At 23.1% G+C, this 23077-nt stretch overlaps 11 protein-coding genes across 11 annotated transcripts; 7 read left to right on the top strand and 4 right to left on the bottom strand.

The window, feature by feature from the left end:
* Window positions 1–46: 46 nt before the first annotated feature.
* On the bottom strand, window positions 47–1000 carry SRAE_2000107800 (NADH dehydrogenase (ubiquinone) complex I, assembly factor 6; the record flags this gene model as incomplete). Its single annotated transcript, XM_024651987.1, has 2 exons — window positions 47–438; window positions 490–1000. 2 exons carry the CDS (start codon window positions 998–1000, stop codon window positions 47–49), a joined length of 903 nt encoding a protein of 300 aa, XP_024505609.1.
* A 32-nt stretch (window positions 1001–1032) lies between these two features.
* SRAE_2000107700 (Membrane magnesium transporter 1) lies at window positions 1033–1437 on the bottom strand (the record flags this gene model as incomplete). The annotated part of the gene is made up of 2 exons (XM_024651986.1): window positions 1033–1293; window positions 1345–1437. 2 exons carry the CDS (start codon window positions 1435–1437, stop codon window positions 1033–1035), a joined length of 354 nt encoding a protein of 117 aa, XP_024505608.1.
* Window positions 1438–1593: 156 nt separating this feature from the next.
* On the bottom strand, window positions 1594–2260 carry SRAE_2000107600 (Protein preli-like; the record flags this gene model as incomplete). Its single annotated transcript, XM_024651984.1, has 2 exons — window positions 1594–2048; window positions 2086–2260. The coding sequence occupies 2 exons, from the start codon at window positions 2258–2260 to the stop codon at window positions 1594–1596; spliced, it is 630 nt and encodes a 209-aa protein (XP_024505607.1).
* Window positions 2261–3270: 1010 nt separating this feature from the next.
* On the top strand, window positions 3271–5071 carry SRAE_2000107500 (Nuclear GTP binding protein; the record flags this gene model as incomplete). Its single annotated transcript, XM_024651983.1, has 3 exons — window positions 3271–3412; window positions 3457–3538; window positions 3586–5071. The coding sequence occupies 3 exons, from the start codon at window positions 3271–3273 to the stop codon at window positions 5069–5071; spliced, it is 1710 nt and encodes a 569-aa protein (XP_024505606.1).
* A 334-nt stretch (window positions 5072–5405) lies between these two features.
* SRAE_2000107400 (DnaJ domain and Chaperone DnaJ, C-terminal domain and HSP40/DnaJ peptide-binding domain-containing protein) lies at window positions 5406–6413 on the bottom strand (the record flags this gene model as incomplete). The annotated part of the gene is made up of 3 exons (XM_024651982.1): window positions 5406–5532; window positions 5572–6079; window positions 6122–6413. 3 exons carry the CDS (start codon window positions 6411–6413, stop codon window positions 5406–5408), a joined length of 927 nt encoding a protein of 308 aa, XP_024505605.1.
* Window positions 6414–7344: 931 nt separating this feature from the next.
* Window positions 7345–7950, top strand: SRAE_2000107300 (Hypothetical protein; the record flags this gene model as incomplete). The annotated part of the gene is made up of 1 exon (XM_024651981.1): window positions 7345–7950. One exon carries the CDS (start codon window positions 7345–7347, stop codon window positions 7948–7950), a length of 606 nt encoding a protein of 201 aa, XP_024505604.1.
* Window positions 7951–8093: 143 nt separating this feature from the next.
* Window positions 8094–9285, top strand: SRAE_2000107200 (Flap endonuclease 1; the record flags this gene model as incomplete). Its single annotated transcript, XM_024651980.1, has 3 exons — window positions 8094–8278; window positions 8322–8731; window positions 8780–9285. The coding sequence occupies 3 exons, from the start codon at window positions 8094–8096 to the stop codon at window positions 9283–9285; spliced, it is 1101 nt and encodes a 366-aa protein (XP_024505603.1).
* A 1136-nt stretch (window positions 9286–10421) lies between these two features.
* On the top strand, window positions 10422–10709 carry SRAE_2000107100 (Hypothetical protein; the record flags this gene model as incomplete). Its single annotated transcript, XM_024651979.1, has 1 exon — window positions 10422–10709. One exon carries the CDS (start codon window positions 10422–10424, stop codon window positions 10707–10709), a length of 288 nt encoding a protein of 95 aa, XP_024505602.1.
* Window positions 10710–10818: 109 nt separating this feature from the next.
* Window positions 10819–12216, top strand: SRAE_2000107000 (Inner centromere protein, ARK-binding domain-containing protein; the record flags this gene model as incomplete). The annotated part of the gene is made up of 3 exons (XM_024651978.1): window positions 10819–11106; window positions 11145–11503; window positions 11550–12216. The coding sequence occupies 3 exons, from the start codon at window positions 10819–10821 to the stop codon at window positions 12214–12216; spliced, it is 1314 nt and encodes a 437-aa protein (XP_024505601.1).
* A 447-nt stretch (window positions 12217–12663) lies between these two features.
* Window positions 12664–13590, top strand: SRAE_2000106900 (Hypothetical protein; the record flags this gene model as incomplete). Its single annotated transcript, XM_024651977.1, has 1 exon — window positions 12664–13590. The coding sequence occupies one exon, from the start codon at window positions 12664–12666 to the stop codon at window positions 13588–13590; it is 927 nt and encodes a 308-aa protein (XP_024505600.1).
* Window positions 13591–15008: 1418 nt separating this feature from the next.
* On the top strand, window positions 15009–21123 carry SRAE_2000106800 (Ras-association domain and Rho GTPase-activating protein domain and Myosin head, motor domain and Protein kinase C-like, phorbol ester/diacylglycerol binding domain and Rho GTPase activation protein domain and P-loop containing nucleoside triphosphate hydrolase domain-containing protein; the record flags this gene model as incomplete). Its single annotated transcript, XM_024651976.1, has 4 exons — window positions 15009–15249; window positions 15309–17683; window positions 17737–20095; window positions 20147–21123. 4 exons carry the CDS (start codon window positions 15009–15011, stop codon window positions 21121–21123), a joined length of 5952 nt encoding a protein of 1983 aa, XP_024505599.1.
* Window positions 21124–23077: the final 1954 nt, after the last annotated feature.

The raw sequence follows: 23077 nt of genomic DNA, 5'->3' as shown, positions 1-23077 counted from the left end.
CAAAGAGTATAAATAAACATCATATAAAAATTTATAATATAGTTTACTAATAGCTATTAAATAATTTTAATTTTCCTACTTTAAAAGCTGCTAAAGGTTCATTTGACTGAAGAGCAGGATAATCAAATCTATATTTATTCTTTTTCAAACCTTTAATGTGATAATCACAAGACAAAGAACTTCCAACAAATGCAATTCTATATTTTTTTTCTATATCTTTTTTAATTTTTCTTGCTTCTGATAAATGAAATTCAGATAAATCAACTAAATCTTTTATAACATTAACAGATCCACTAGAATTTTTTCCTGTATATAATTGATCAGATGTAAAATTATGTAAAATCATCAAGTCCTGAGGTAAAAGTACAATATTTTTTTTTAACATTGGTATTATACTACGTATATGATTAATAATACCAGTTGCTTTTCCTAAACTATCTGCACATTTTAAAACATTATCATCTAATTTTACATTTTCAGTTTTTATACCTTCACATAAAAGTTTTATTACACTTCCAATAGTACTTTCTCCATAATACTCTAATTCTTTAATTGTTTTAAAACCTTTATCTCCTAAAGTACTTTGTCTAGAGAAAATCAATTGATACAAATAATTAATATTAGTTTGTCGATATAATAAAAATTGTTTTAATGCTTCTGCTGTAGGTTGCCTTGGAATAGGACCTTTTTTAATACGATATATTGTATCAATAGTATCTTTCCAAAATTGTAATCTATAAATTCCAGCTGTTCCACCATTAATTTCAATAGAATGTCTTAATGTACCTAATTCAACATTTAAAGCTAATACAGAAAACGCATGTGATTTTGCGTAATTTGGAAAAAGTAAAGCTGAAAGATAATTCATGTAATCCATACTTTTAACACTATTAAGACAATATTTAAAATTATTTAATTTATTTTTTTCTATATTATATTCAGAAGGATAATTTTCTTTTTTTGTATGATTTTCATTTAATATCTCTTTTGAATTGTCCATTATTTTTAATTTATTACAAATAGTTGATCCAATCATTCTTCGGGTTGTGTAAACCCAACAAAACTTGCTGACATTGGTTTTCCTCTGTGTTCGAAGGTGTAAAATGAAGGACAATTGCCAAAGGTGTCCCATGTTTCAGGTTCGTCTTCACAATCAGAACGAATTTTTTGAAAGTCTCCTGAAAATGCTGTTGCACTATATAAACCAACAGCTAATGAAACAAATAATTGTACATATATATCAGCTGATAAATATGTATATTCTTGATTAATTAATCTAAGATAAGATCTATGCTAAAAAATTTTATTAAAAAAAAATTTTTTCTTTGTTAAAAAAAAATTTACCTGAGCAACTGAAAAGGCACAATGTAAAAGTGATAAGAAGGCAAAAAATAATATATATTTTGGAGCAGGATGATAACTCACTGGGAAATACATTATAATATCTTCTTGTAAATTAATTTAATTAACTATTATGATAAAGATATACTCAATTAGAGTTTGATTAAACAAATAAATTTAAAAACTATTTGTAAATGTATATTTACATAACATAATTTTTATAAATACAAATTAACTATATTTTAACTAAATCTAATAAAAGTTTTGTTTGTCCTTGTTATTTAATAATTTATACTTTTCTTTAGCTTTCTCAATTTTCAAATTAACTTCATCTTTAAAATAATTATCTTTTTCTGTTTTTTTATTATTTCTTTCAGCTAATATTTGATTGAAGCCAAGAATTGTATTTTTAACACTTCTTTTAAACCCAATTAAAATAAATCTTTGAACTATGTTTGAGATCGTTCCAAAGTCAACATCCACTACAACTGATCTTTTGACATCTGTAGATGATTTGTAATCATCTTTATTTGGCGAATAAACACATCGTTCTTCAATCATAAAATTTTTACGATGAGCCACATTCCTTGTATAAGTTTTTAATGTTTTATTATCTTTATCAAAAATGCTTTCTTCAATAACAGGCATAACTTTAATTGAATTTAATGAACACAACCAAGAAGGTACATATTTTAAAAACGATGAACCTTAAAAAAAATTTGACTCATCTCTAGTGCTAGTTACCTCGTTTAACAATAAGTTTTTTTGTATAAATTTTATTACCCTCAATTCTTCTTTCTAATATATCTTCACTCATAATATGTTTAGCAAAATCATTTGGGTAACGATTCCAAAAAGTTGAGGTAACATCATTAAATGAATATTTAAATACATATATAGGTGAATGCCAAAATCTCATCTAAAAAAAATCAATTATAAAATTTACATTTCAATTTATTCATCCAGTAAAAACAATTTCATTTATAATATACAATTTATTTTTCAATAATAATAAATAATTAATAAAACCATATCATATTTTATTTTTAAAAACAATATATTTATCTTTAAAAAAAAATTATAAAAACACTTATCGATAAAGAGTTATAATAATAAAGTCTGAAAAAGAATTATTAGTATCAGTAAGTTTTAAACAAAATGTTCGTTTTTCCAAAAGATAAAAGGAATTATATATTGAAAATGTAAAATTCACAATTATCAATGCTTTGTAGGAGAAAATACATTGGAATAAAGTTGACTAATTAAAAAAGTCCACAATGAAATAGTTAATATATGAATAAGGAGATTAAAAATAATTTATTATATTTAAAAAAAAGAAAATCTTTTACAAAAATTTAATGAAAATATAGTATTTTTAATAAACTTTCTTTCAATTATAATAATGAAAAATAATAAAATTAGAAATAATCATTAATTAGAGTTTTTTTTTATTTAAAAATTACTTTAATATTGATAAAGAGAATAAACAATTATTTCTTATCCACTTCTTCTGATACTCATATAATCTTTGTACACAATTATGTTTTTACGCAATATTGTAAACAATTTTTTTTTGCTATTTGATTAAATTAGCATGTTATTGTTTGATAAAGAATGTATACAGTTTAACATTTTTATTTATTTTACCAAGATTGTATTATTATGTGTTATAATATTTTCAGCATCAGAAAAAAATATTTAAATATGTTAAATAATTTCTTCATTTTAGTATAGGAATTTAATATGGTATTTTTTATTACAAATCACATTTTTAAAGTATAGATAAAAACTTTAATATTAAATTTTGAATATAATTGTAACTAATAAAAAAATCTACCTCCTCAAACGAAAACTTCGTGAACACTTTACCAAGAAATTATTTAATTTTTTTAAATTTAATATACTTTGTCATTGTCATTTTCTACAGATATGGCAAAGACACGTTCTTCATTAAAATTAAATCGACCATTGAAAGATGGTTCGAAACCAGTAAAAAGTAAACTTAAACATGATATGGCTCCAAAACATCGAGGACAAACATTTTCAACAGGAACCCATTCATTAAATCCAGGTTTGTTCATTATATTTTTGCTAAATTTTACATTTTTTTTAAAGATAGAAAAAGAGAAGGACCTCATCAACGTTCTCGTGCTACAATTAAAAGATTGTTAATGTACAAAAATTCAAAACCAACACGGTATGTTTCAGTTTACCATAGTATTATTATAAAACTAATATTTTTAGTGATAAAAATGGAAAAATTATAAAAGCAGCTCCATATCAAGATAGATTACCATCTGGAACTGTTGCAAGAGTTGAACCTCATCGCAAATGGTTTGGAAATACAAGAGTTATTGGGCAGGAGCAATTACAAACATTCCAAGCTAATATGGGGAAAGTTATAAAAGATCCTTTTCAAGTTGTTATGAAACAAACTAAACTTCCAGTAACATTATTACAAGAAAAATCTAAACAACAACGAGTTCACATTTTAGATACTGAATCTTTTGAATATACTTTTGGTAAAAAATCTTTAAGAAAAAAGCCAAATCTTGCGGTTAATGATTTAGAAAGTATGGTTGCAAATATTTCTGAAAGAACATCAAAATATACTAAGGATAAAGATAGAGACATTTATGATAGAGATGCTGATCGTGCTAGATTTGAAAATACTAATCCACTTTTCCGAGCTGGTCAATCAAACAGAGTTTGGGGTGAATTGTACAAAGTAATTGATTCTTCTGATGTTGTTGTTGAAGTTGTTGATGCTAGAAATCCAGAAGGAACGAGATGTAAACATGTAGAAGAATTTTTACGTAGAGAAAAACCACACAAACATCTCATTCTTGTAATTAATAAAGTTGATTTAGTACCAACATGGGTTACAAAAATGTGGTTAAATAGATTTTCTAAAGAATTACCTACTGTTGCTTTCCATGCTTCTATACAACATTCTTTTGGAAAAGGTTCTCTTATAAATCTTTTAAGACAATTTCAATCATTACATAAAGATAAACCACAAATTTCAGTTGGATTTGTAGGATATCCAAATGCTGGTAAATCCTCTATTGTAAACACTTTAAGATCCAAAAAAGTTTGTAAATCAGCACCTATTGCTGGGGAAACAAAAGTTTGGCAGTATGTTATGTTAATGAGAAGAATTTATCTTATTGATTGTCCTGGTGTTGTATATCCACAAGGTGATTCAGAAACAGAAATTATTCTTAAGGGTGTCGTCAGAGTCGAAAATGTCAAAGATCCTGAAAATCACATTCAAAGTGTTTTGGATAAAGTTAAGAAAGAACATTTATGTAAACATTATGGTTTAACAGATTTCAATGGTGTTGATGATTTCTTGGAAAAAATTGCTAAAAAAACAGGAAGATTATTAAAGGGTGGTGAACCTGATTATGGAACTGTCAGTAAGATGGTATTGAATGATTTTCAAAGAGGAAAGCTGCCTTATTTTGTATTACCTTCTGATTATGTACAGAATGAAAAAGTTCTTAGAAATGAAGAAGATGAGAAACCAATTAATGAAGTTGAAGAAGAAAATTATACTGCCGAAGAAGAGGATAATGATGAAGTAGTAGATGAGGAAGATAATGAAATAGTAGATGAAGAAGACAATGCTGATGAGGAGGATGTTGAAATGGCTGAAAATGATGATGATGCTTTGTCTACATGTTCAGGTTTATCTGATGTTTCAGGAGTTTCAGATTTAGCTTAATAATTTTAATATTGTTAATAAAATATTTTTGTTGTTTTTGTTTTATTGAGAATGTATATAAATTAAAATATTTAAAAGATACTATTAATTTTTAAAAGTGTATAATAAAATTATTTCATTCAAAAAAAATCTCCTTTTTATCTCATTAAAAAAAACGATTTATCTTCTATATATAAAATCGAAATAAATAAAAAAAAATAGAAATATAATTTATAAGAAAAAATTTTTTTTAAGATTATTTAATGGATTAATTTAATTAAAACAGCAATTATTTTCTAGATGTACAAATTTGAAAAGTTCCTGATCTTAACAAGTGAGATTCTCAAATGATACATTATAGGAATTCGTTAATAGCATTTTTAGCTTGTGTTGATAACGTGTCCGGAAATTTTATATCAAATTTCACTATTATAGAACCTTTTTGCCCTGTTTTCGGTGATGGAAGTCCTTGATTTTCAATTCTATAAAAAAGTTTTAATATTATATTAAATACAACTTACTTTTTGTGAAAATTTGGTTTAATAATATGGTCTATTACAATAGGAATTTTCTGACCTTCTAACGATGTTATTTCAAACTGTGTGCCAAGAAGAGCTTCTTTAAGAGTAAGTTTGTGTACGTGTATTAAATCGGCACCTTCTCTTTTAAAACATGGATGAGGTTTATCTCTTATTACAAAAACAACATCAGCAGGTATCCTTCCTGGATATTGATCACCTTCCTTAGGAAAGGTTATTTTTGTTCCTGATTTCCATCCAGGTTTAATTTCAATTGTTAGTACTTTGTCTACAGTTCTACATTTCCCATCATGTGCATAAACTTTTTTAGTAATTTTCATTCTTTTTACTGTTCCTTTGGCAATATCTTCAAGAGAAACAAGTAATTCATGTTGAACAGTTGGATCTTGTTTATGTTTATAATGCCCACCCATACCATGACCAGACATTCCATTATTAAAAAATGAATTTCCAGCTCCATTAAATGAAAAACCACTATTTCCAAATAAATCTTTAAACATATCATCTGAAGGAAAAGTTTGGGTAAACATACGAAACGGATCACCATTAAATGTATAATGAAAACCAGAACCTGGTCCTCCATTTGGAAAACCACCAGCCTCGCCTTTTAATCCTTCTTCACCATATTGATCATATATATCTTTTTTTGTTTTATCACTTAAAACATCATAAGCTTCTGCAATTTCTTTAAATTTCCCATCTGATCCAGGATCTTTATTTTTATCAGGATGATACTTTAAAGCCATTTTTCTATAAGCTTTTTTAATTTCATCTTCAGATGCACTTCGTGGAATGCCCAGAGTTTTGTAATAGTCCTTCCCCATAATTAGATTAATTTTATTATTTTAGTAGAAACAAAGAAAAAAACATAAAATAATATAAACAAATTTGATCCAACTGTAAAATTATTTTTATAGTAAAGACAATAAGTTCTTGAAATTCGCGTTAAGAAAGAATATTGGAATAAACTTTTTTTACAAGATCATTGTGAAAAAAAAAGTGATTAGTATATAACGATAGATAAATTTTTTTTAATACAAAATTAAAAAAAAAATATTTTAATTAAACAAAAGGTAAGTTTTAAAATTAAAAAAAAAAAATTATATGCTATCTTTTTAAAAAAATAATGTAGGATCTATTAGTTATACAATAAAATAAAAATTACTTTTTGTAGAAAGTAAAATTTCTTCACTTTTTTTTTGATAGCGCCAATAAGATAGATAGATTTACCAAAAAATTTATTAAGTAAATTTATTTATTTTATTAAAAATTGTAAAAATAGACAAATTATCCTATATTTCTAACGCAAAATAGCACAATTTTTGTAGATGCTTCTTAAATAAATATAAGTTAGATATACGATATAGGTGACAATATTAAATTCAATTACAAAGTGGTATCAAATTAAGTCTGACAGAGATTCTTGCAACTTTGCCACATGTCGGCCTTGAAAATATTTCTTACATCCAACACTCGTATTCTTTACATATATACATATAAATATGAAAGTTTTTATAAGTATTTTTGTTGCGAAATTATTCGTTAACCATAATTAATAGTGGACATAGGTACAATTTATTGATGATAATGATGTACCTAATAATGTAGGTCATTTTACAATTGAAATAAATGTAACCACTATTTATTTAGATATAAGTTAAATTAATTGAAGGTTGTCATAAAAAATGTTTTTTTTAGTTCAAATTAACTAGATATAATTCAAAAATATTTTTTCAAATAAATTGAACATTAAAAATGCAATTTCGTGACTATAGGAATTTAGAGTACAACAAAAGTGCTCCTTTATTGATTCTCTTAAATGATGACCAAGACATAATTGACTCAATTATTATTGAAGAAAGTCTTCGAATGTCAAAATATGAAAAAGAAACGTTATGGATAAGAAACGACAAATTAAATGAAGTTCCAAAATGTGATATTTTAAGTTATTCCGCAAAAGAAACATCATTGGTTAAAATAATCCATGTTCAACCTGAGATGTCACTACCAAATTTAATTTTAGATTTTTGTTCTACAATTCAAAATAAATTACAAATGGAATTCTACCAAATACTAGTTGATTTAAGAGAATGGTCTATCTCTGCGTCTGAATATGAGTTAACTGGTATGCTTGCTTTACTAAGTGATACAGCATTATATATTCTGTCAAAAAGAAATGAAAATTTAAAGATAATTTCAACACAAATCTCAAATATTCAAAGTTCTTTCCCTATAACTGTGTTTTTATCTCAACAAATTGGAAAAGAAAATATGTATATGACATCACAATTCTCCAGTAATGTTAAAGTAATTGGCAAAAATAAAGACATTGTAAACTTAAACATTGACGATTACTGCTAACGATGAGTGATCGTATCTCCAACAAATGTTTGCCGCCGGATTCTCAAAAAGAAATCCTTTAACAAAAGTCTCTTCAGTTATTATTCCTAGTGTTGCTTTATATTAAGTTAATTAATTGTATATTTATTTATTAATTAAAAATAATGGGTATTAAAAATTTGTCAAAAGCTATTCAAGAGTTTGCTCCAAGTAGTGTTAAATCATTAGAATTCAAAAACTACTTTGGTCGTGTGATTGCTATTGATGCTTCAATGTGCATATATCAATTTTTAATTGCTATTAGACAAGAAGGTTTAACGCTTCAATCAGAAGACGGTCAAACGACAAGGTAAAAAATTTATTTTTATTATTAATTTCTAAAAAACTTTTAGTCATTTAAATGGTTTTTTCTATCGAACAATTCGAATGATGGAAGCTGGTATTAAACCAGTATATGTTTTTGATGGTAAGCCTCCAGATTTGAAATCACATGAATTGGATAAAAGAACTGAGAGAAGAGCTGATGCTGAAGCTTCATTAAAAGAAGCTATATCAAAAGGAGATACTGCTGGTATTGAGAAATTTGAAAGAAGACTTGTTAGAGTTACAAAAGAACAAAACGATGATTGTAAAAGATTGTTGTCACTTATGGGTGTTCCATATGTTGATGCACCGTGTGAAGCTGAAGCTCAATGCGCAGAATTGTGTAAAAAGGGGAAAGTTTTTGCTACAGCAACAGAAGATATGGATGCATTAACTTTTGGAAGTAATATACTACTTCGTCATTTATTGGCGCCTGAAAGTAAGAAAATTCCTATTAAAGAATTTAATTTAAATACTGCATTGAAAGAGATGGGTTTTACCATGGAACAATTTATTGACTACTGTATTATTCTCGGTTGTGACTATACTCCATCAATTCATGGAATAGGTCCTAAAAAAGCATATGATTTATTAAAAATTCATAAAAATATTGAAACTATAATTGAAAATATTGACTCAGAAAGATACAAAATTCCTGAAGACTGGAACTTTAAAGTTGCACGGGGGCTTTTTGTTTCTCCAGAGGTGACAGATGGAACTGAATTTGATTTTAAATGGACCTCACCAGATGTAGAAGGAATTATTTCGTTTATGAGTGGTGAAAAAAATTTTAATGAACAAAGAATTCGTTCAAGTTTAGAGAGGTTAAAAAAAGCTAAACAGAACAGTAGTCAAGTTAGAATTGATAGTTTTTTCAAAGTCACCAGTATTGTTACAACAGAACCTTCTGCTAAAAAAAGAAAACTTGAGGAAGAAAAAGCATTGAAAGGAAATGCTAAAAAAGCTAAAGTAACTACAAAAAAGAAAAAATAATTGTTTTTTTTATGTATGGATTTGTTTTGGAAATACTAAGTTCTGGTAAGGGCACTTTTTAAAATCAAATTTGTAAATAAATTTTTTTTATTCATAATGTGTTTTTTTTTCAACTATTTTGTTTTTAAATGAAAGATAATTTTTATAAAACAATAGTAAAAAGAATTATCTCAATTTAAAAATATTTCATACTTAAATAATAATTAATTAGATATCATATTTAAAAAATCTTAGTAACATTTTTAGAAATAACCCTAACAAGATTATAGTTTTTTATTACAAATACTTTAGAATTTGAAAGTTAATTGATCACTTTAAATTTAGAATATAATAAGAAAGGATTTAACATAAAAACTTTTCTTGATATTTATTACTTACTTTATATTAAAAAACAAAATAATTAGTATGATTGTATAGTTTTTTAAAAATAGTTAAAAAAATTAATTATCGTGTTTAAATTCGTTTGTTATTGAAATATAATTAATAGACATTTCTTTAAACTTATCACTCTTTAAAAAATTTTTTTAAATCTGAATATTAAAATTTTTAGTAATCAAAGTGATCTGAAATGTATTACTATTTTAGATCAACGGTGAATTTAATTATTCCAAATTATACTGATCACAAATTATATTGTAAGTATAAATAATTAAATTAAGATAAATATCTATTAAATGGTTTAATTTCTGGGTATTCCATAAAATTAAGTTTTTATTTTTTTTTAAAAGGTTTTGTGTTATATAGGTGTATGGTACATTGTTGTAACTAATCTATTTAGTAAATATATTATTATTTTTTTATTAATACTATTTGAAATATGTCATTATGTGTGTAAAATTTGTTGTGACCTGTAAATAAACAAAATGAATAAATATTTTTTAAAACAATAAAAAAAATTATTTTATTAGAGAAAAAAATTTTTAAAGATAAAATTCAAAAATTTAAAATATTACATTAAGAATAAATAAAAAAAATGTATTTACAAAATTTTTACAAAAGTAATTCTTTAAAGATTCCATTATCTATCATATCTTACAACGAATTTATATAAGTATCTTTATTGTACATAAATTAATTGTTAAGAAATATTAAGACTTAATTTTTATTAAAAACATAGTTTAATATATTTTACTAAAATGGATGATAAATCAAATTCACAAAAAAAAGAACCTATTGAATATATTGAGAAAAAAATGAAACTTAAATATAGTTATTCAAATTATCATTCATCTGAAAATAATGCAGTTTGGATGACAGATAAAATTGATGAACTTGATGTTGATTTCAATAGAGAAATAAATACTGCATATACTATTTTTAGAAAAAGTAACCAATTAAAAAGTAATAAAGATTTAGAAAAACTTGCAACAACAATGAATAGTGTATTTTTTGGTCCTCCTGCTGAATATCTTCGACCATATTAAATAATACATATTAATTTTTTTTTTTTGTAAAAATTTGAATTATTATAAAATATTAAAATTTTTATTTCCATTTTAAAGTGATTAAATTTTTTTTAAATTATCATTCGCTATGCCTAAGAAAAATTATAAAAGAAGAAAAATTGGAATAACAATAAAAAATGAGAAAGAAAATCAATTTTTAAATTTACTATCTGACAAAGAATTTATATTGTCTACAAAACATGGATCATATTTAAATAATATTCCTTGTAAAGAAGAGTTGTCAGATTTTACTGGAAAATTAGAAGAAATATATGAAAAGTATTGTCTAAATATTGAAGATAATATTCTTTTAAAATTATGGAATCAACGTGGTAAAGTTAAATGTTTTGTAAATGAACATGATAATATGATAAAGGTATTATTTTTAATTATTTTTTAATAAATATTTTAAAGATTCCACCAACTCCATCAAAAGGAAAAAATATCTCTCAAATAGATATTATGAAACAAAATATAACAGAAAGAAAAGAATTTTTAGAGCTGCGAACTACTATTAATAAAAATGATAATAATTCTAATAATATGATTAATACTTGTTATACAAAGAATCATTCTGAAACAAATGTAAATAAAAATAATAACACTAATAACACTTTTTCAAATTCAAAATGTAATGTAATTAGCAATTTTGGAAAAAAGCGAAGAAACACTGCTGAGAGAGAAATGTGTATTGAAGAACAGATGGGAACACTTATTCAAGCAGATTTAAGAAGAAAAATGTTGCTAGATGAAAAAGTTAAAAGAATAAAATTGTATGTCTTTTTTTTTTCTTATTAACAAATAATATATTATTTTTAGAGAAAGAGAAGAAAAAATGAAACAGGTAAAAGAAAAATTACGTCAACAAGAAATCAACCCAATGAATAAAAAAAGTAAATTGTTACAGAATAAGGATGTAGTTGAAAAGATAAAAAAATCAAAATTACCACCTTTAACACAAAAAAGTACCAAGAATTTCTTTAATGAACAGCAAGATACTAAAAATAATTTAAAATATACTAATAACAAACTAACAAATTTTAATCATTCTAAAAAACCAAATGTTATTTATGAAAATAAAAATAAAAGAAAACGAAAAAGTGATATGAAGGATGAAATAAAATTTCTCATTCCACCTGTTAAAAATGGACGATATTCTGAATCGAGTGATAATATGTTTATACAAAATAACAAACCACTAATAAATTGTTATACGAATATTAATAAATTCAATGATAATTCTAAAAAACTAACCAATAAAATAGATAATGAATCATATAAAATTGAAAACATATCAGACTGTGATACAACAGATGATGAAAATAATCCATTTGGTATTGTTCCAAAATGGGCACAATTTGAAAATTTAAAAAATTCTCTTATTCATCAATCTAAAACTTTTAATTCGTTAACCAAAATTGAAAATGTTTTTGGAAGCTTTTGCTTTTTTAAATTACGTTTTCCATCTAATGAAAGTCATATATAAGCTAAAACTATTTTTTTTTTTGGTTAAATATACTTTATTTGTAATACTAATTTTCTACCTATTATATATCATTTCTCAATAAAACTTTATTATGTGTTTTTAAATTTAACAAAAGTCTTCTTAAAGTTAAAAATAAAACTTTAATTTTTGTTGAGAGATAATTTTTTTTAAGAAGCAAAAATTCAATAAAATTATATTATTATTAGTATATTTATTTAGTATATTTGCACAATTAAAAACATGTTGATAACATAATTCATAATTTCACAGTAAAATTTAAATGTTAATATATTCAAAAACATAAAATAACAAAAATATATAAATTTCATCCTCCATTTTTACTTAACATTTTCAATTTTATTTTTTAAAAATTGTACTAACCAATTGTATTTTTAGAATATTAATATCAACCTTATTTTTTAAATTTTTTTACCATTTTTTCTAATTATGAATATTAACAATAAGAAAATTAACAATGATGAAGAATATATTGAAGTTGATTTTACACCAAATGTTGATTATATTGAAACTGTTGTTTTAGATTTAAAGAAAAATAATATTATTGATGTTTGTACTTTGCAAGAGTATGTCAGATTATTTATTAATTTAATGAACTCATTGAAAAATCAAAAAAAAAGAGAAGTAAAAAGTTTTAGTGATACAAGTATTGTAAAAAAAACAAAAAAAATTGGAAAATTATTAAATTTTAGGGATGAATTGATGTATTTTGTTTCAAATAATAATTCTCAAAATGAGAATAGAGAAAAATTTTCATCTTGGAATGTAATTAAAAAAAGATTACTAAAAAATGAAATAAAATTAAATGATAATAAATTAACACTCAATAAAGCTCGAAATAATAAAGAAGTTTTTAAAAGTCATTCAGCTATATTAATACCACCAAATGATGTATTGAGAAAGGAAAGATTTATGAAATGTTGGCCTTCTGATTACGATAAATTGTTGTTATATGTAAAAAATGAAATGAATATATTATTTGAAATTAATAAAGATTATATAGAAGTTCTTAGATTAATGAAGATTTTAAAAAGTAAAAAAGAATTATATAAGAAAAATGCCAATAGTTATAAATTATTAATTCCTGTTTCTATTAAAAATGAATATTTTGGAACAGCATATAAAAAATTACAACTATTTTTTATTTATGAAAAATTAGGTTTACCTCAGAATACTAATGATAATATAAAAAATTTTATTAAATATGATGAATCTGTGGAATATGTAAAATTTCATTTATTAAAACTTGAGTTATTATTTCATCAATATGAGATAAGACTTATTCGTTTGTTTATCAAGTTAAATGTTATGCACAAAGAGTTACTTGAAATAAAAATTAAAAAAAATACTAATTAATAAAACTTTTTTTTATAATAATTATTAATCATGTTATTTATAAATTATATCATATTAACTTGACTTTTTTTTTGTAATAATGTTTAAGTATAACTAATAAATTATATAATAATAGATTTAATATGTAAAATATTTTTTATTTAATATTTTAATGATATATTATATTAAGAAACAAATTAAATTTATAATCTTAGTATATATCTAAATAATTAAGAAAAGTAAGTTTAGGATTAAGATAATTATTTTATTTGATAAAGAAAAAAAAAGAAGAAAAGCATAGATAAAGCTGCATTGTCATAAGTTAAAATTATTAATGGTTACTTTTTCAATTAATAATTATCTTAAAAATTGTCACGTATGTAATATCAAGAACATGTTATTTTCTCTCAATATTCAATTAAAAATTTTTACTATATTATTATCTTTATTACTCATGATGTTACATTGTATTTTTATAATAAATCTTGATGACGTAATATTTTATTGAAATCAAAATTTCAACCCATGAAATAAATAAATATATTTTTAAGTTGTTGATCAAAAGAAGTGATATATAAAAGAATTGACAGGAGGATGTAAGAGAATAAAAGAAATTATAGTTTGTGTTAAGCTTTAATCGGGAGTATATAGTATAAAGAAGTTAAAGAAATTTCAATAACTAAGCAATTTCTTTTTATATCTCATAAGAGTAACTAGGAAAATCACAGTAGATGTAGATAATGAAAATTTGTTTAAGTATTTTCTAGCGTGTGATCCTAATGCTAGCTTTATAATATATTGGGAGATATAGTGCTATTAAAATTATTGGTTACCATTCAATTTTTATTTCATCATTGGCTTTTTTTTTTTTAAGTGATTAAATTTTATAATAGAGAAATTTTTTGTATTGTGAATAAAGAAAAATGTAATATAGAGAAAAATATTATATTGTTCTTCTTTTCTACTTTTGCTATAGGTAAATTTTATTATTATTACAGTTAAGATTAATTGATATTAAAGATATAATTGATCATATTATAAAACTTTTTATTTAGTTATAGTGTAAGGTATGACAAAATGAATGTAGCAAAAAAATTAGAGAAATTTATTAAACATTGAATGTAGATGTTAATTTTTATAACGGCATATTTTACTTACAAATTATTTTCTACTTAATATAATAATAAATATATATCATTGATTTAAAAAGTTATTTTTAAATTTTCTAATTGGATGATTATTATATTTTTAAAGATAAATGATTATTTATATATATATATATATTTTTTTTTATCACTAATTTTATTATTTATTTTATATTTAGAACATTTTATGTAATTTAAAAAATTTATAAGTAATACTATATTTTATCAATAATTTTTATTTACTAATCTTGGTGAATTATTTAATATTTGATATAAATTTTAATAAAATAAAAAATGAGTTTTGATTCGATCTCCTCAACTACTGGTTATTCATCAAGCGGTGTACCACTACTATCTGTTTTCCCTCGAAGGGCATTAACTATTGCAGCACCAGATGATACAATAACACATACAAGAGTTACTGTTTATCTACATTCTTTTAATCCTGAAAATAGTAATCATAAAATTTCATTTGATTTTCATAAAAGAAATACAACAGAAGAATTAATAGAAAAAATAATTGAATCTAATCAAGGTATAATATTAATATTTTATAATTATTTATTTATTTTTTTTTTTAAAAATAATTTTTAGAACTTCATGGAACAAATTCAGAAGATTATGAAATTTATGAAACAATGGGAACATTAGATGGTAGAACATTTAAAGAACGACGCCTTGATAGAGGTGAATATCCAATTGCTGTACAAATGTTATGGAGTTGTAATAGTCATAATTCTAATAATGAAAATGATTCAACAATTCCCAGAAATCGTTTTGTTTTTCGTTCAAAAAGTTCACGACCAAAAAGAAATGTAGTAAATTTTGTATCTGCTGAAAATTGTTCCACAATTGATTCATTTTTGGCAAAATTTCTTGCTCAACCACAAGATAGAGAGTATGCTGATTTATGTATGCTACCAGAATTAACTGAACAAACATTATTAGATAATTTAAAAGATAGATTTAATTCTGGTCATATATATACATATATTGGACCAATTTTAGTTGCTGTTAATCCATTTAGTTTTTTTCCTATATATAATCCAAAATATGCACGTTTATATTGTCAATCACGACATTTAGGAGCATTACCACCACATATATTTGCTATTGCTGATATAACTTATCATAACATGTTACGTGTTAAAGAATCACAATGTGTTGTTATAAGTGGTGAGAGTGGTTCAGGAAAAACGGAATCTACAAATTTTTTATTACATCATTTAACAACTCTTAGCCAAAAAGGTAGTACAACTGGTACTAGTATTGAACAAACATTATTATCTGCTGGACCTGTACTTGAAGCATTTGGTAATGCTGTTACTGTACAAAATAATAATAGTTCTCGTTTTGGTAAATTTATTAAAGTTAATTATAGAGAAAATGGTATGATAAGTGGTGCTAATGTTGAAATATATTTGTTAGAAAAATCAAGAATTATATCACAAGCAATTGGTGAAAGAAATTATCATGTATTTTATTATTTATTAGATGGAACAACTGATGAAGAAAAAATAAAATATTATCTTTTACCACCAACAAATTATTATTATCTTAATCAAAATAATTTTTTTGAATGTGAAGCAATGAATGGAAAAAATGAATTTTATAGATTAAAAAAATCAATGGAAGCTGTTGGATTTAGTGTAGCACAACAACAAAAAATATGGAGTGTTTTATCAAGTGTATTATTATTAGGTAATATTAAATTTATTAAAAGAAGTAGTTATCATTCTGATGAAAATGCTTATATTGAGAATGAGGAAGTTCTATCAATTATTACACAATTATTAAATTTAAAAGATAAACAATTATTAGAGGCATTGACAATGAGAAGGACAATGTTAAGAAATGAAACAGTTATTACACGATATAATATTGAGGAAGCAATAAATACTAGAGATGCTATGGCAAAATGTTTATATAATGCTTTATTTCATTGGATTGTTTTACGTATGAATCAAGCTTTATTAAAAAAAGAAGCTACTTTAGGAAAAAAAGGTTTTTATATAGGTATTTTAGATATTTTTGGTTTTGAAGATATTGGTGGACAATTAAATTCTTTTGAACAATTATGTATTAATTATGCTAATGAACACCTTCAAGCATATTTTAATCAACATATTTTTCAATTTGAACAAGAAGAATATTTAAAAGAAGGTATTACTTGGACAAATATTGAATATACTGATAATACAGAATGTGTACATCTTTTTCAATCAAAACCATATGGTATTTTAAGATTAATTGATGAAGAAAGTAATATAAATAATGGTACTAATGCTTCAATGTTAGAAAAATTAAATACATTTTTAAAAAATAATGAGTATTATGAAATTCCACATAAAAAAGAGGATGCATTTATTGTGGCACATTATGCTGGAAAAGTAAAATACCAAATAACGGGTTTTAGAGAAAAAAATAAAGATCTCATGCGCCTTTATGTGGTTATGGTATTTAAAAATTCTAAAAGTTCATTTGTTAGAGAATTACTTGGAGATGATCCTGTAGCTATTTATAGATGGAGTCTTGTAAAAAATACTTTTAGAGCTATTAATGCATTTAAACAATCATTAAAATTACCAAAACGTGCTGAATCTGTTGATCATTTAGTATTACCTGAAAATGAACAAAAAAAAGAATATTTACGTAGAAGTAGTGATTCAACATTAAGTCAATTTTTAAGAGGTGATTTACCATCTGGAATTGTTCCTGATTTTTGTGATACATCTGTCTTCAAAACAATTGTTAATAAAGCTAGAAAACAATGTGCAAAACCAAAAGTAGAAAGATTATCAAATTTAAAAAGTTTACAAGCTGTAAAAGAAATATATGGAAGAAAACCAATATCAAATAAACCAAGTAGTGTTAGTAAACAATTTGAATATTCATTAAATAGATTAATGAAAACTTTAGCTAAAGCAACACCATATTTTATTAGATGTATAAAAAGTAATAATGAAAAGGTATGTTTAAAAAAAGTATATATATATAATTAAACAATTAATTTTATTTTAAGATTCCTAATTATTTTGATGATAATATTATATTAAGACAATTAAGATATACTGGAATGCTTGAAACTGTTAGAATTCGAAGAGCTGGATATTCTGTTAGAATTGAATATGAAGCATTTATAAATCAATATAGAATACTTTTACCAAAAGGTTTAAATACTAATAAAAAAGAAATAATAGAATTTTTATCAAATCATTCATCTATTGATGGAAGTATGATACAATTTGGTCATACAAAAATATTTATGAGAGATGCTGAAAAATTACTTCTTGATGATCATCTTCATAGAACTATAATGTCACATATTGTTACTCTTCAACGATGGTTTAGAGCATGTAGTGAAAGAAAACGTTTTCTTAAAATGAGAAATGAAATAGTTGCTTTTCAGGCAGCTTGTAGAGCAGCATTAACTAAAAAAAAATTAAATAAAAAAATTCATGCAGCTATTGTTATACAAAGTCATTGGAAAGGATACCTAGAACATAAAAAATATCTTCAAATAAGAAAAACTGTTATTGAATTACAAAGTATTGCAAGAAAAAAAGCTGCTGATAGAGATAGACCAAAAATTAGTAATAAAGAAAAAAAGAAACGAAAAACTACTGGTAGTACAAGTACAGCAAATAAATTTGAAATTGGTACTGTTATTAAAAAAATTGATTTACCAACATTTGATTTAAATGATCCTTCAAGTTTATCACAATTTGCTGATCAAAATAGTTCTTCAGATAGTATTACTAATGATTCTGATGTATTTAGTAGTACAGAAGAAGATATATCTGAAGTTGAGATTGATGATGATGAAGCTGTTTCAGCAACATTTTCAATTTGTAATGATGGTGATGATATAATATTAGAAGAAAAAATTGATAAAGATGATATTGATTTAGAATGTACATTTGTTTTAGAAGATACAAAATTAAAATTAATTGAAGAAGATCCAAATGAAACAGCACATTTTATTAGAAGACAAAGTATTGCTACAACAAGTAGTACAGCAAAATTAAAAACATTAAGAAGAGCTGCTAGTACTGAGAGTGATCAAATAGCAAGAATGGAAAGTGTTAAAACAAAACATGATATTCCAGTAAAAGATAAAGTAAAATCAAGAAAAATGAATTTTATTAGAGCTAAAAAACATTTAAAAGCTTTATTAACAAGAAAAACAACTGATTTACCAATAACATTAAGTGATGATGAAAGTTGTGATGTAGATTCATCTTTAAATAATACACTTGAACATAATAAAGGAGTTAGTATTCAACAAAAACATAGTTTTAAAATGTCAAGACTTCATATTTCAGAAAATTGTTCATATTGTCATAAAGCAATGTCAGGATTATTAGTTCAAGCATGTAAATGTTCACATTGTAAATTATCTTTTCATAAAGATTGTGCACAATATGCTAATAAAATGGTATGTCTTTCAAATAAAGTAAATGAACAATTAATGATAAAAAGTAATAAACATGATGAACATCATAAAAGTCCAAGAGGATCTTTATCACCATTATCACCTATTGTTGTATCTCCTTCAAATAATCAAGGAACATTTAATTTAACTAAAACAAAACAACAAACAGATCCTAGTCATTTAATTATTCAATCACTTGAAGATTTAAGACTTTTTTCTGTATTTATTTTTAAAAAACAATATCGTTTAGATCAACATAAAAAACGTGATACAGTTATTGATGCTATTTTTAAACAAAGTTTAAGAGAATTTCATATGGAATTAATTGGTTATGAAGCAGTCCTCCAAGAAGATGGAAATGTTTTAAAATATCATAATATGATAACAACATTTGATGGATTATTAACTAAAGTATCTAATAGAGAAGGTGTTTCTTTTCCAACTACTTTAGGTGTTAATGCTTTTAGAGGATTTTTAAATGAATTTATTCAAGAACAAGATAAAAGAAAAAGTGTTAATAAAAAATCTGGAATAATTAAAAGTGTTAGAAAAAAAAGAAGAAAAAGTGATATTACAATTCATAATGGGCATCGTTTTAGATTAGAACTTGTTCATGTTCCAACTTATTGTGAAATTTGTAATCAATTTATGTGGCATTCTGAAAAAGTATTTATATGTGATTTATGTCGCCTGTCATGTCATAAGAAATGCCATGTTAAAGTTGTAAATATGTGTTCAAAATTTAATAAAAATGGAACATTAGGTCATCATTTCTTTGGAACATCATTAAGTTATTTAATGGATGATAGTGAAACAATTCCTACTGTTTTAAATTCATTGTTAATGAATATTGAAGTTAGAGCATTATTTGTTGAAGGATTATATAGAAAAACAGGTAGCTTAGCAACTGTAAGAGCAACAAGAAAACAAATTGAAACTTGTGAAGGTAAATATTTTTATATTATTTTTTTTTAACTATAAATAATAATATTTTTAGATTACGATACATTAAATTTTGATGAAGTTCCAGTTCATGTTGTCACAACACTTATAAAAGCTTTTTTTAGAGAACTTGTAGAACCACTTATAACATTTGAACTTTATGAAAATTTTATCAATGTCTCTGAAGTTGAGGATAATATAGAACGTGTACGATGTTTAAGTGTAATGACAGATTTGTTACCAAAATGTAATAAGTGTGTTCTCGATCGTTTAATGTACCATCTTGCAAGAGTTGCATATCAAGAAACAGTAAATAAAATGTCAGCATCAAATCTTGCTTTAATATTTGCTCCATGTATTTTAAGAAGACAACAAACTGTACATGCACAGGAACAATTACAAGATGTTCATAAACAGGCCACTTGTGTTCAAACATTAATTGAAGAAAAATTAAAACAATATAAGGCAACATTAACACAAATTGTAGAAATTGAACAAGCAACTGAGAAAGTATCTGAAAATTTAAGAAAAATTGATGAACATCGTCGATTATCTGAATGTGTTGTAAGTAGTACAATGTCAACAATAAAAGAAGAATCTTGTTCTGATCTTGCAAAATCTGAACCTGTTTTAAAAACATCTAATTCAACAAATATGGAAGCAGCCCGACAATTATTTGTTGAACAGTTATCCTTTTTGGATAAAGAAAAAGAAAAATTAATTTCTGAACTACCACCAATGGCACCTGTAGCTAGTAGTGAAGATCTTAGTTCAGCTGAAGAACATTCACCAAGTCCACAAGAATTATCCAGAGAAGAATATGCCATTGATTTTGATAATCCACCAGTATATTCTATATTAAAAAGTTCTATTAAAAATAGACCTAAAAGAACAGGAATTAGATTACCAAAAAAATATAAAGATATGGTTGAAGAGTATCGTAAAAAAGAACTAGAAAATAAACTAAAAAATAATATCGTAAATGAAAAAATGGTGAATGAAATAAAAAAAAGTCCGGTGATATTCTTTTAAATTCTGTACATTTTTTTTTTATGTCAATCATTAAATCAATGTAAAAATAATACAAATGTTTGTATTTTTAATTTAAACATTAATGATATGTCAATTAATTGTGATAATTTTTTTTCTCACGTTTTTTCAAAAAAGTTTTTATTAAACTTTTCAAATTATATTAAAATATTTTTATGGCGCATAGTAGCAACAATATTCTACTTATTATATTCATTCTCATATATAATTTAAATTTTTTTTTATAAATTTAAATTATTTTATTTCAATCACTTTCAAACATATTTTTTTTTGCTACTTTAATATAAAATAAAATTATTATCTTTATTTTTCAGTAAACATTATATTACATAAAAAAAATGATTATGCTAACTATATAATATATATTATATTCTTATTTACAAAAATTTAAAAAAAAAATTCTATTTATTTTAGATTTTTTTTATTAATGCTCAAAATGTTTATTATAATTTTTCATTTGGTAAAATATATCTAGTTTGATGAATAACAATTGTAAATAGACAGATAATTAGTAATTATTTACTTATATAAAAGTTTTTAATACTAACTTTCTTTTATAAAAAAAAAGAAGAAATAACATATGTTATAATTTCTATTCCATATGGTTAATCGTGTGCTTCACCTTTTCGAGTACTTTTTTTCATTTATATGTTTTAACTTTTAGTTATATATATTTACAAGTAAAAGTAATTTACATTTCTTTATCAATATTTTTTTCTATTATATTTAAATTATTATAAACAATATATTTTAAGTTTATTTAAATTATACTTATTATATTCTTATTAAGTTTAATTTATAATTAATAAGTATACTTATTATAAAACTTTATCATATCATTTTTTTTTATATATAACATATTTATTGAATATCTTCTTCAAATGTATTATATAAAAAAAATTAATAAATTTAATTATATTGAACTTTATAAAATTAAAGTGAATTAAATTTATATTAAATATATCTTTTCATTATTATTACATTATATGTAAACAGATACCTTGAAAACATATACTTATTTATAACTTTTAATTACCCATTTTCACAACTTATTATATTTCTACAAATTAATAATAAATATAATTAGCATATTTTATAAAAGTTATCTATTACATTAATTAATTAAGAAATTTCTATCATAATTTTATTCTTCTTATACTTATATTTATTATTTCATCTGTTTATTTTACCATAATTTGTGGAAAAAGTTTATTTTACTTACATTAGTACATAAAAGTAATTTTATACTAAAAAATTTTTAATTTGACAAAAAAAAACATGTACTTGACAATAACATTTATATTACATTTTTTTTATTAAACTTTATTTACAATATTTTAATTTATAAATTTTATATTCCATTTATAGTTAAAATATAACTTTTTTTTAGACATAATTAAAATAATTTTATTTAAATTAATAATACATCTTTTAAACTTTTTTTTTAATAAGAAAAACAATAGTTAAACATTAAACAAAAACTTTATCCTCCACAACTTTTAAATAAAGTTATATAAGACAAAAGTTTAATCATTCTCATTCAAATAAGATTATCTTTAGTAAAAAAAAAAGTTTAAATTAAAAAGCAAATAATAGATTAATAATTTCAAAAGATATTTATTTTTTTTTAACAATAGTACTTATATAAAATTTACTTGTTAATATTAGATTTCTTTGTTTAATAATATCTATTTTTAGAAACAAACTTTTTTAATTATTTTAAAAATCTATAGAAATTTTATTTTCTGACTTTAAAATGTTTTGTGCCCTAATCAATACCTCGTAAGTTGTAAAAATAGATTAATTTTAAAAAAAGTAATATATAAGAAAAAAATTATTTACTTTGTATATATGACATTATTATAAATATTTCTTTTTGGATTAATTTTATTACATTATTTTTAACCTATACATAATTTCTTTTACAGATTTGTAT

Source organism: Strongyloides ratti (genome assembly GCF_001040885.1).
Source record: "Strongyloides ratti genome assembly S_ratti_ED321, chromosome : 2".
Lineage (NCBI taxonomy): Eukaryota > Metazoa > Nematoda > Chromadorea > Rhabditida > Strongyloididae > Strongyloides > Strongyloides ratti.
This window is presented reverse-complemented; position numbering and strand designations above follow the sequence as displayed.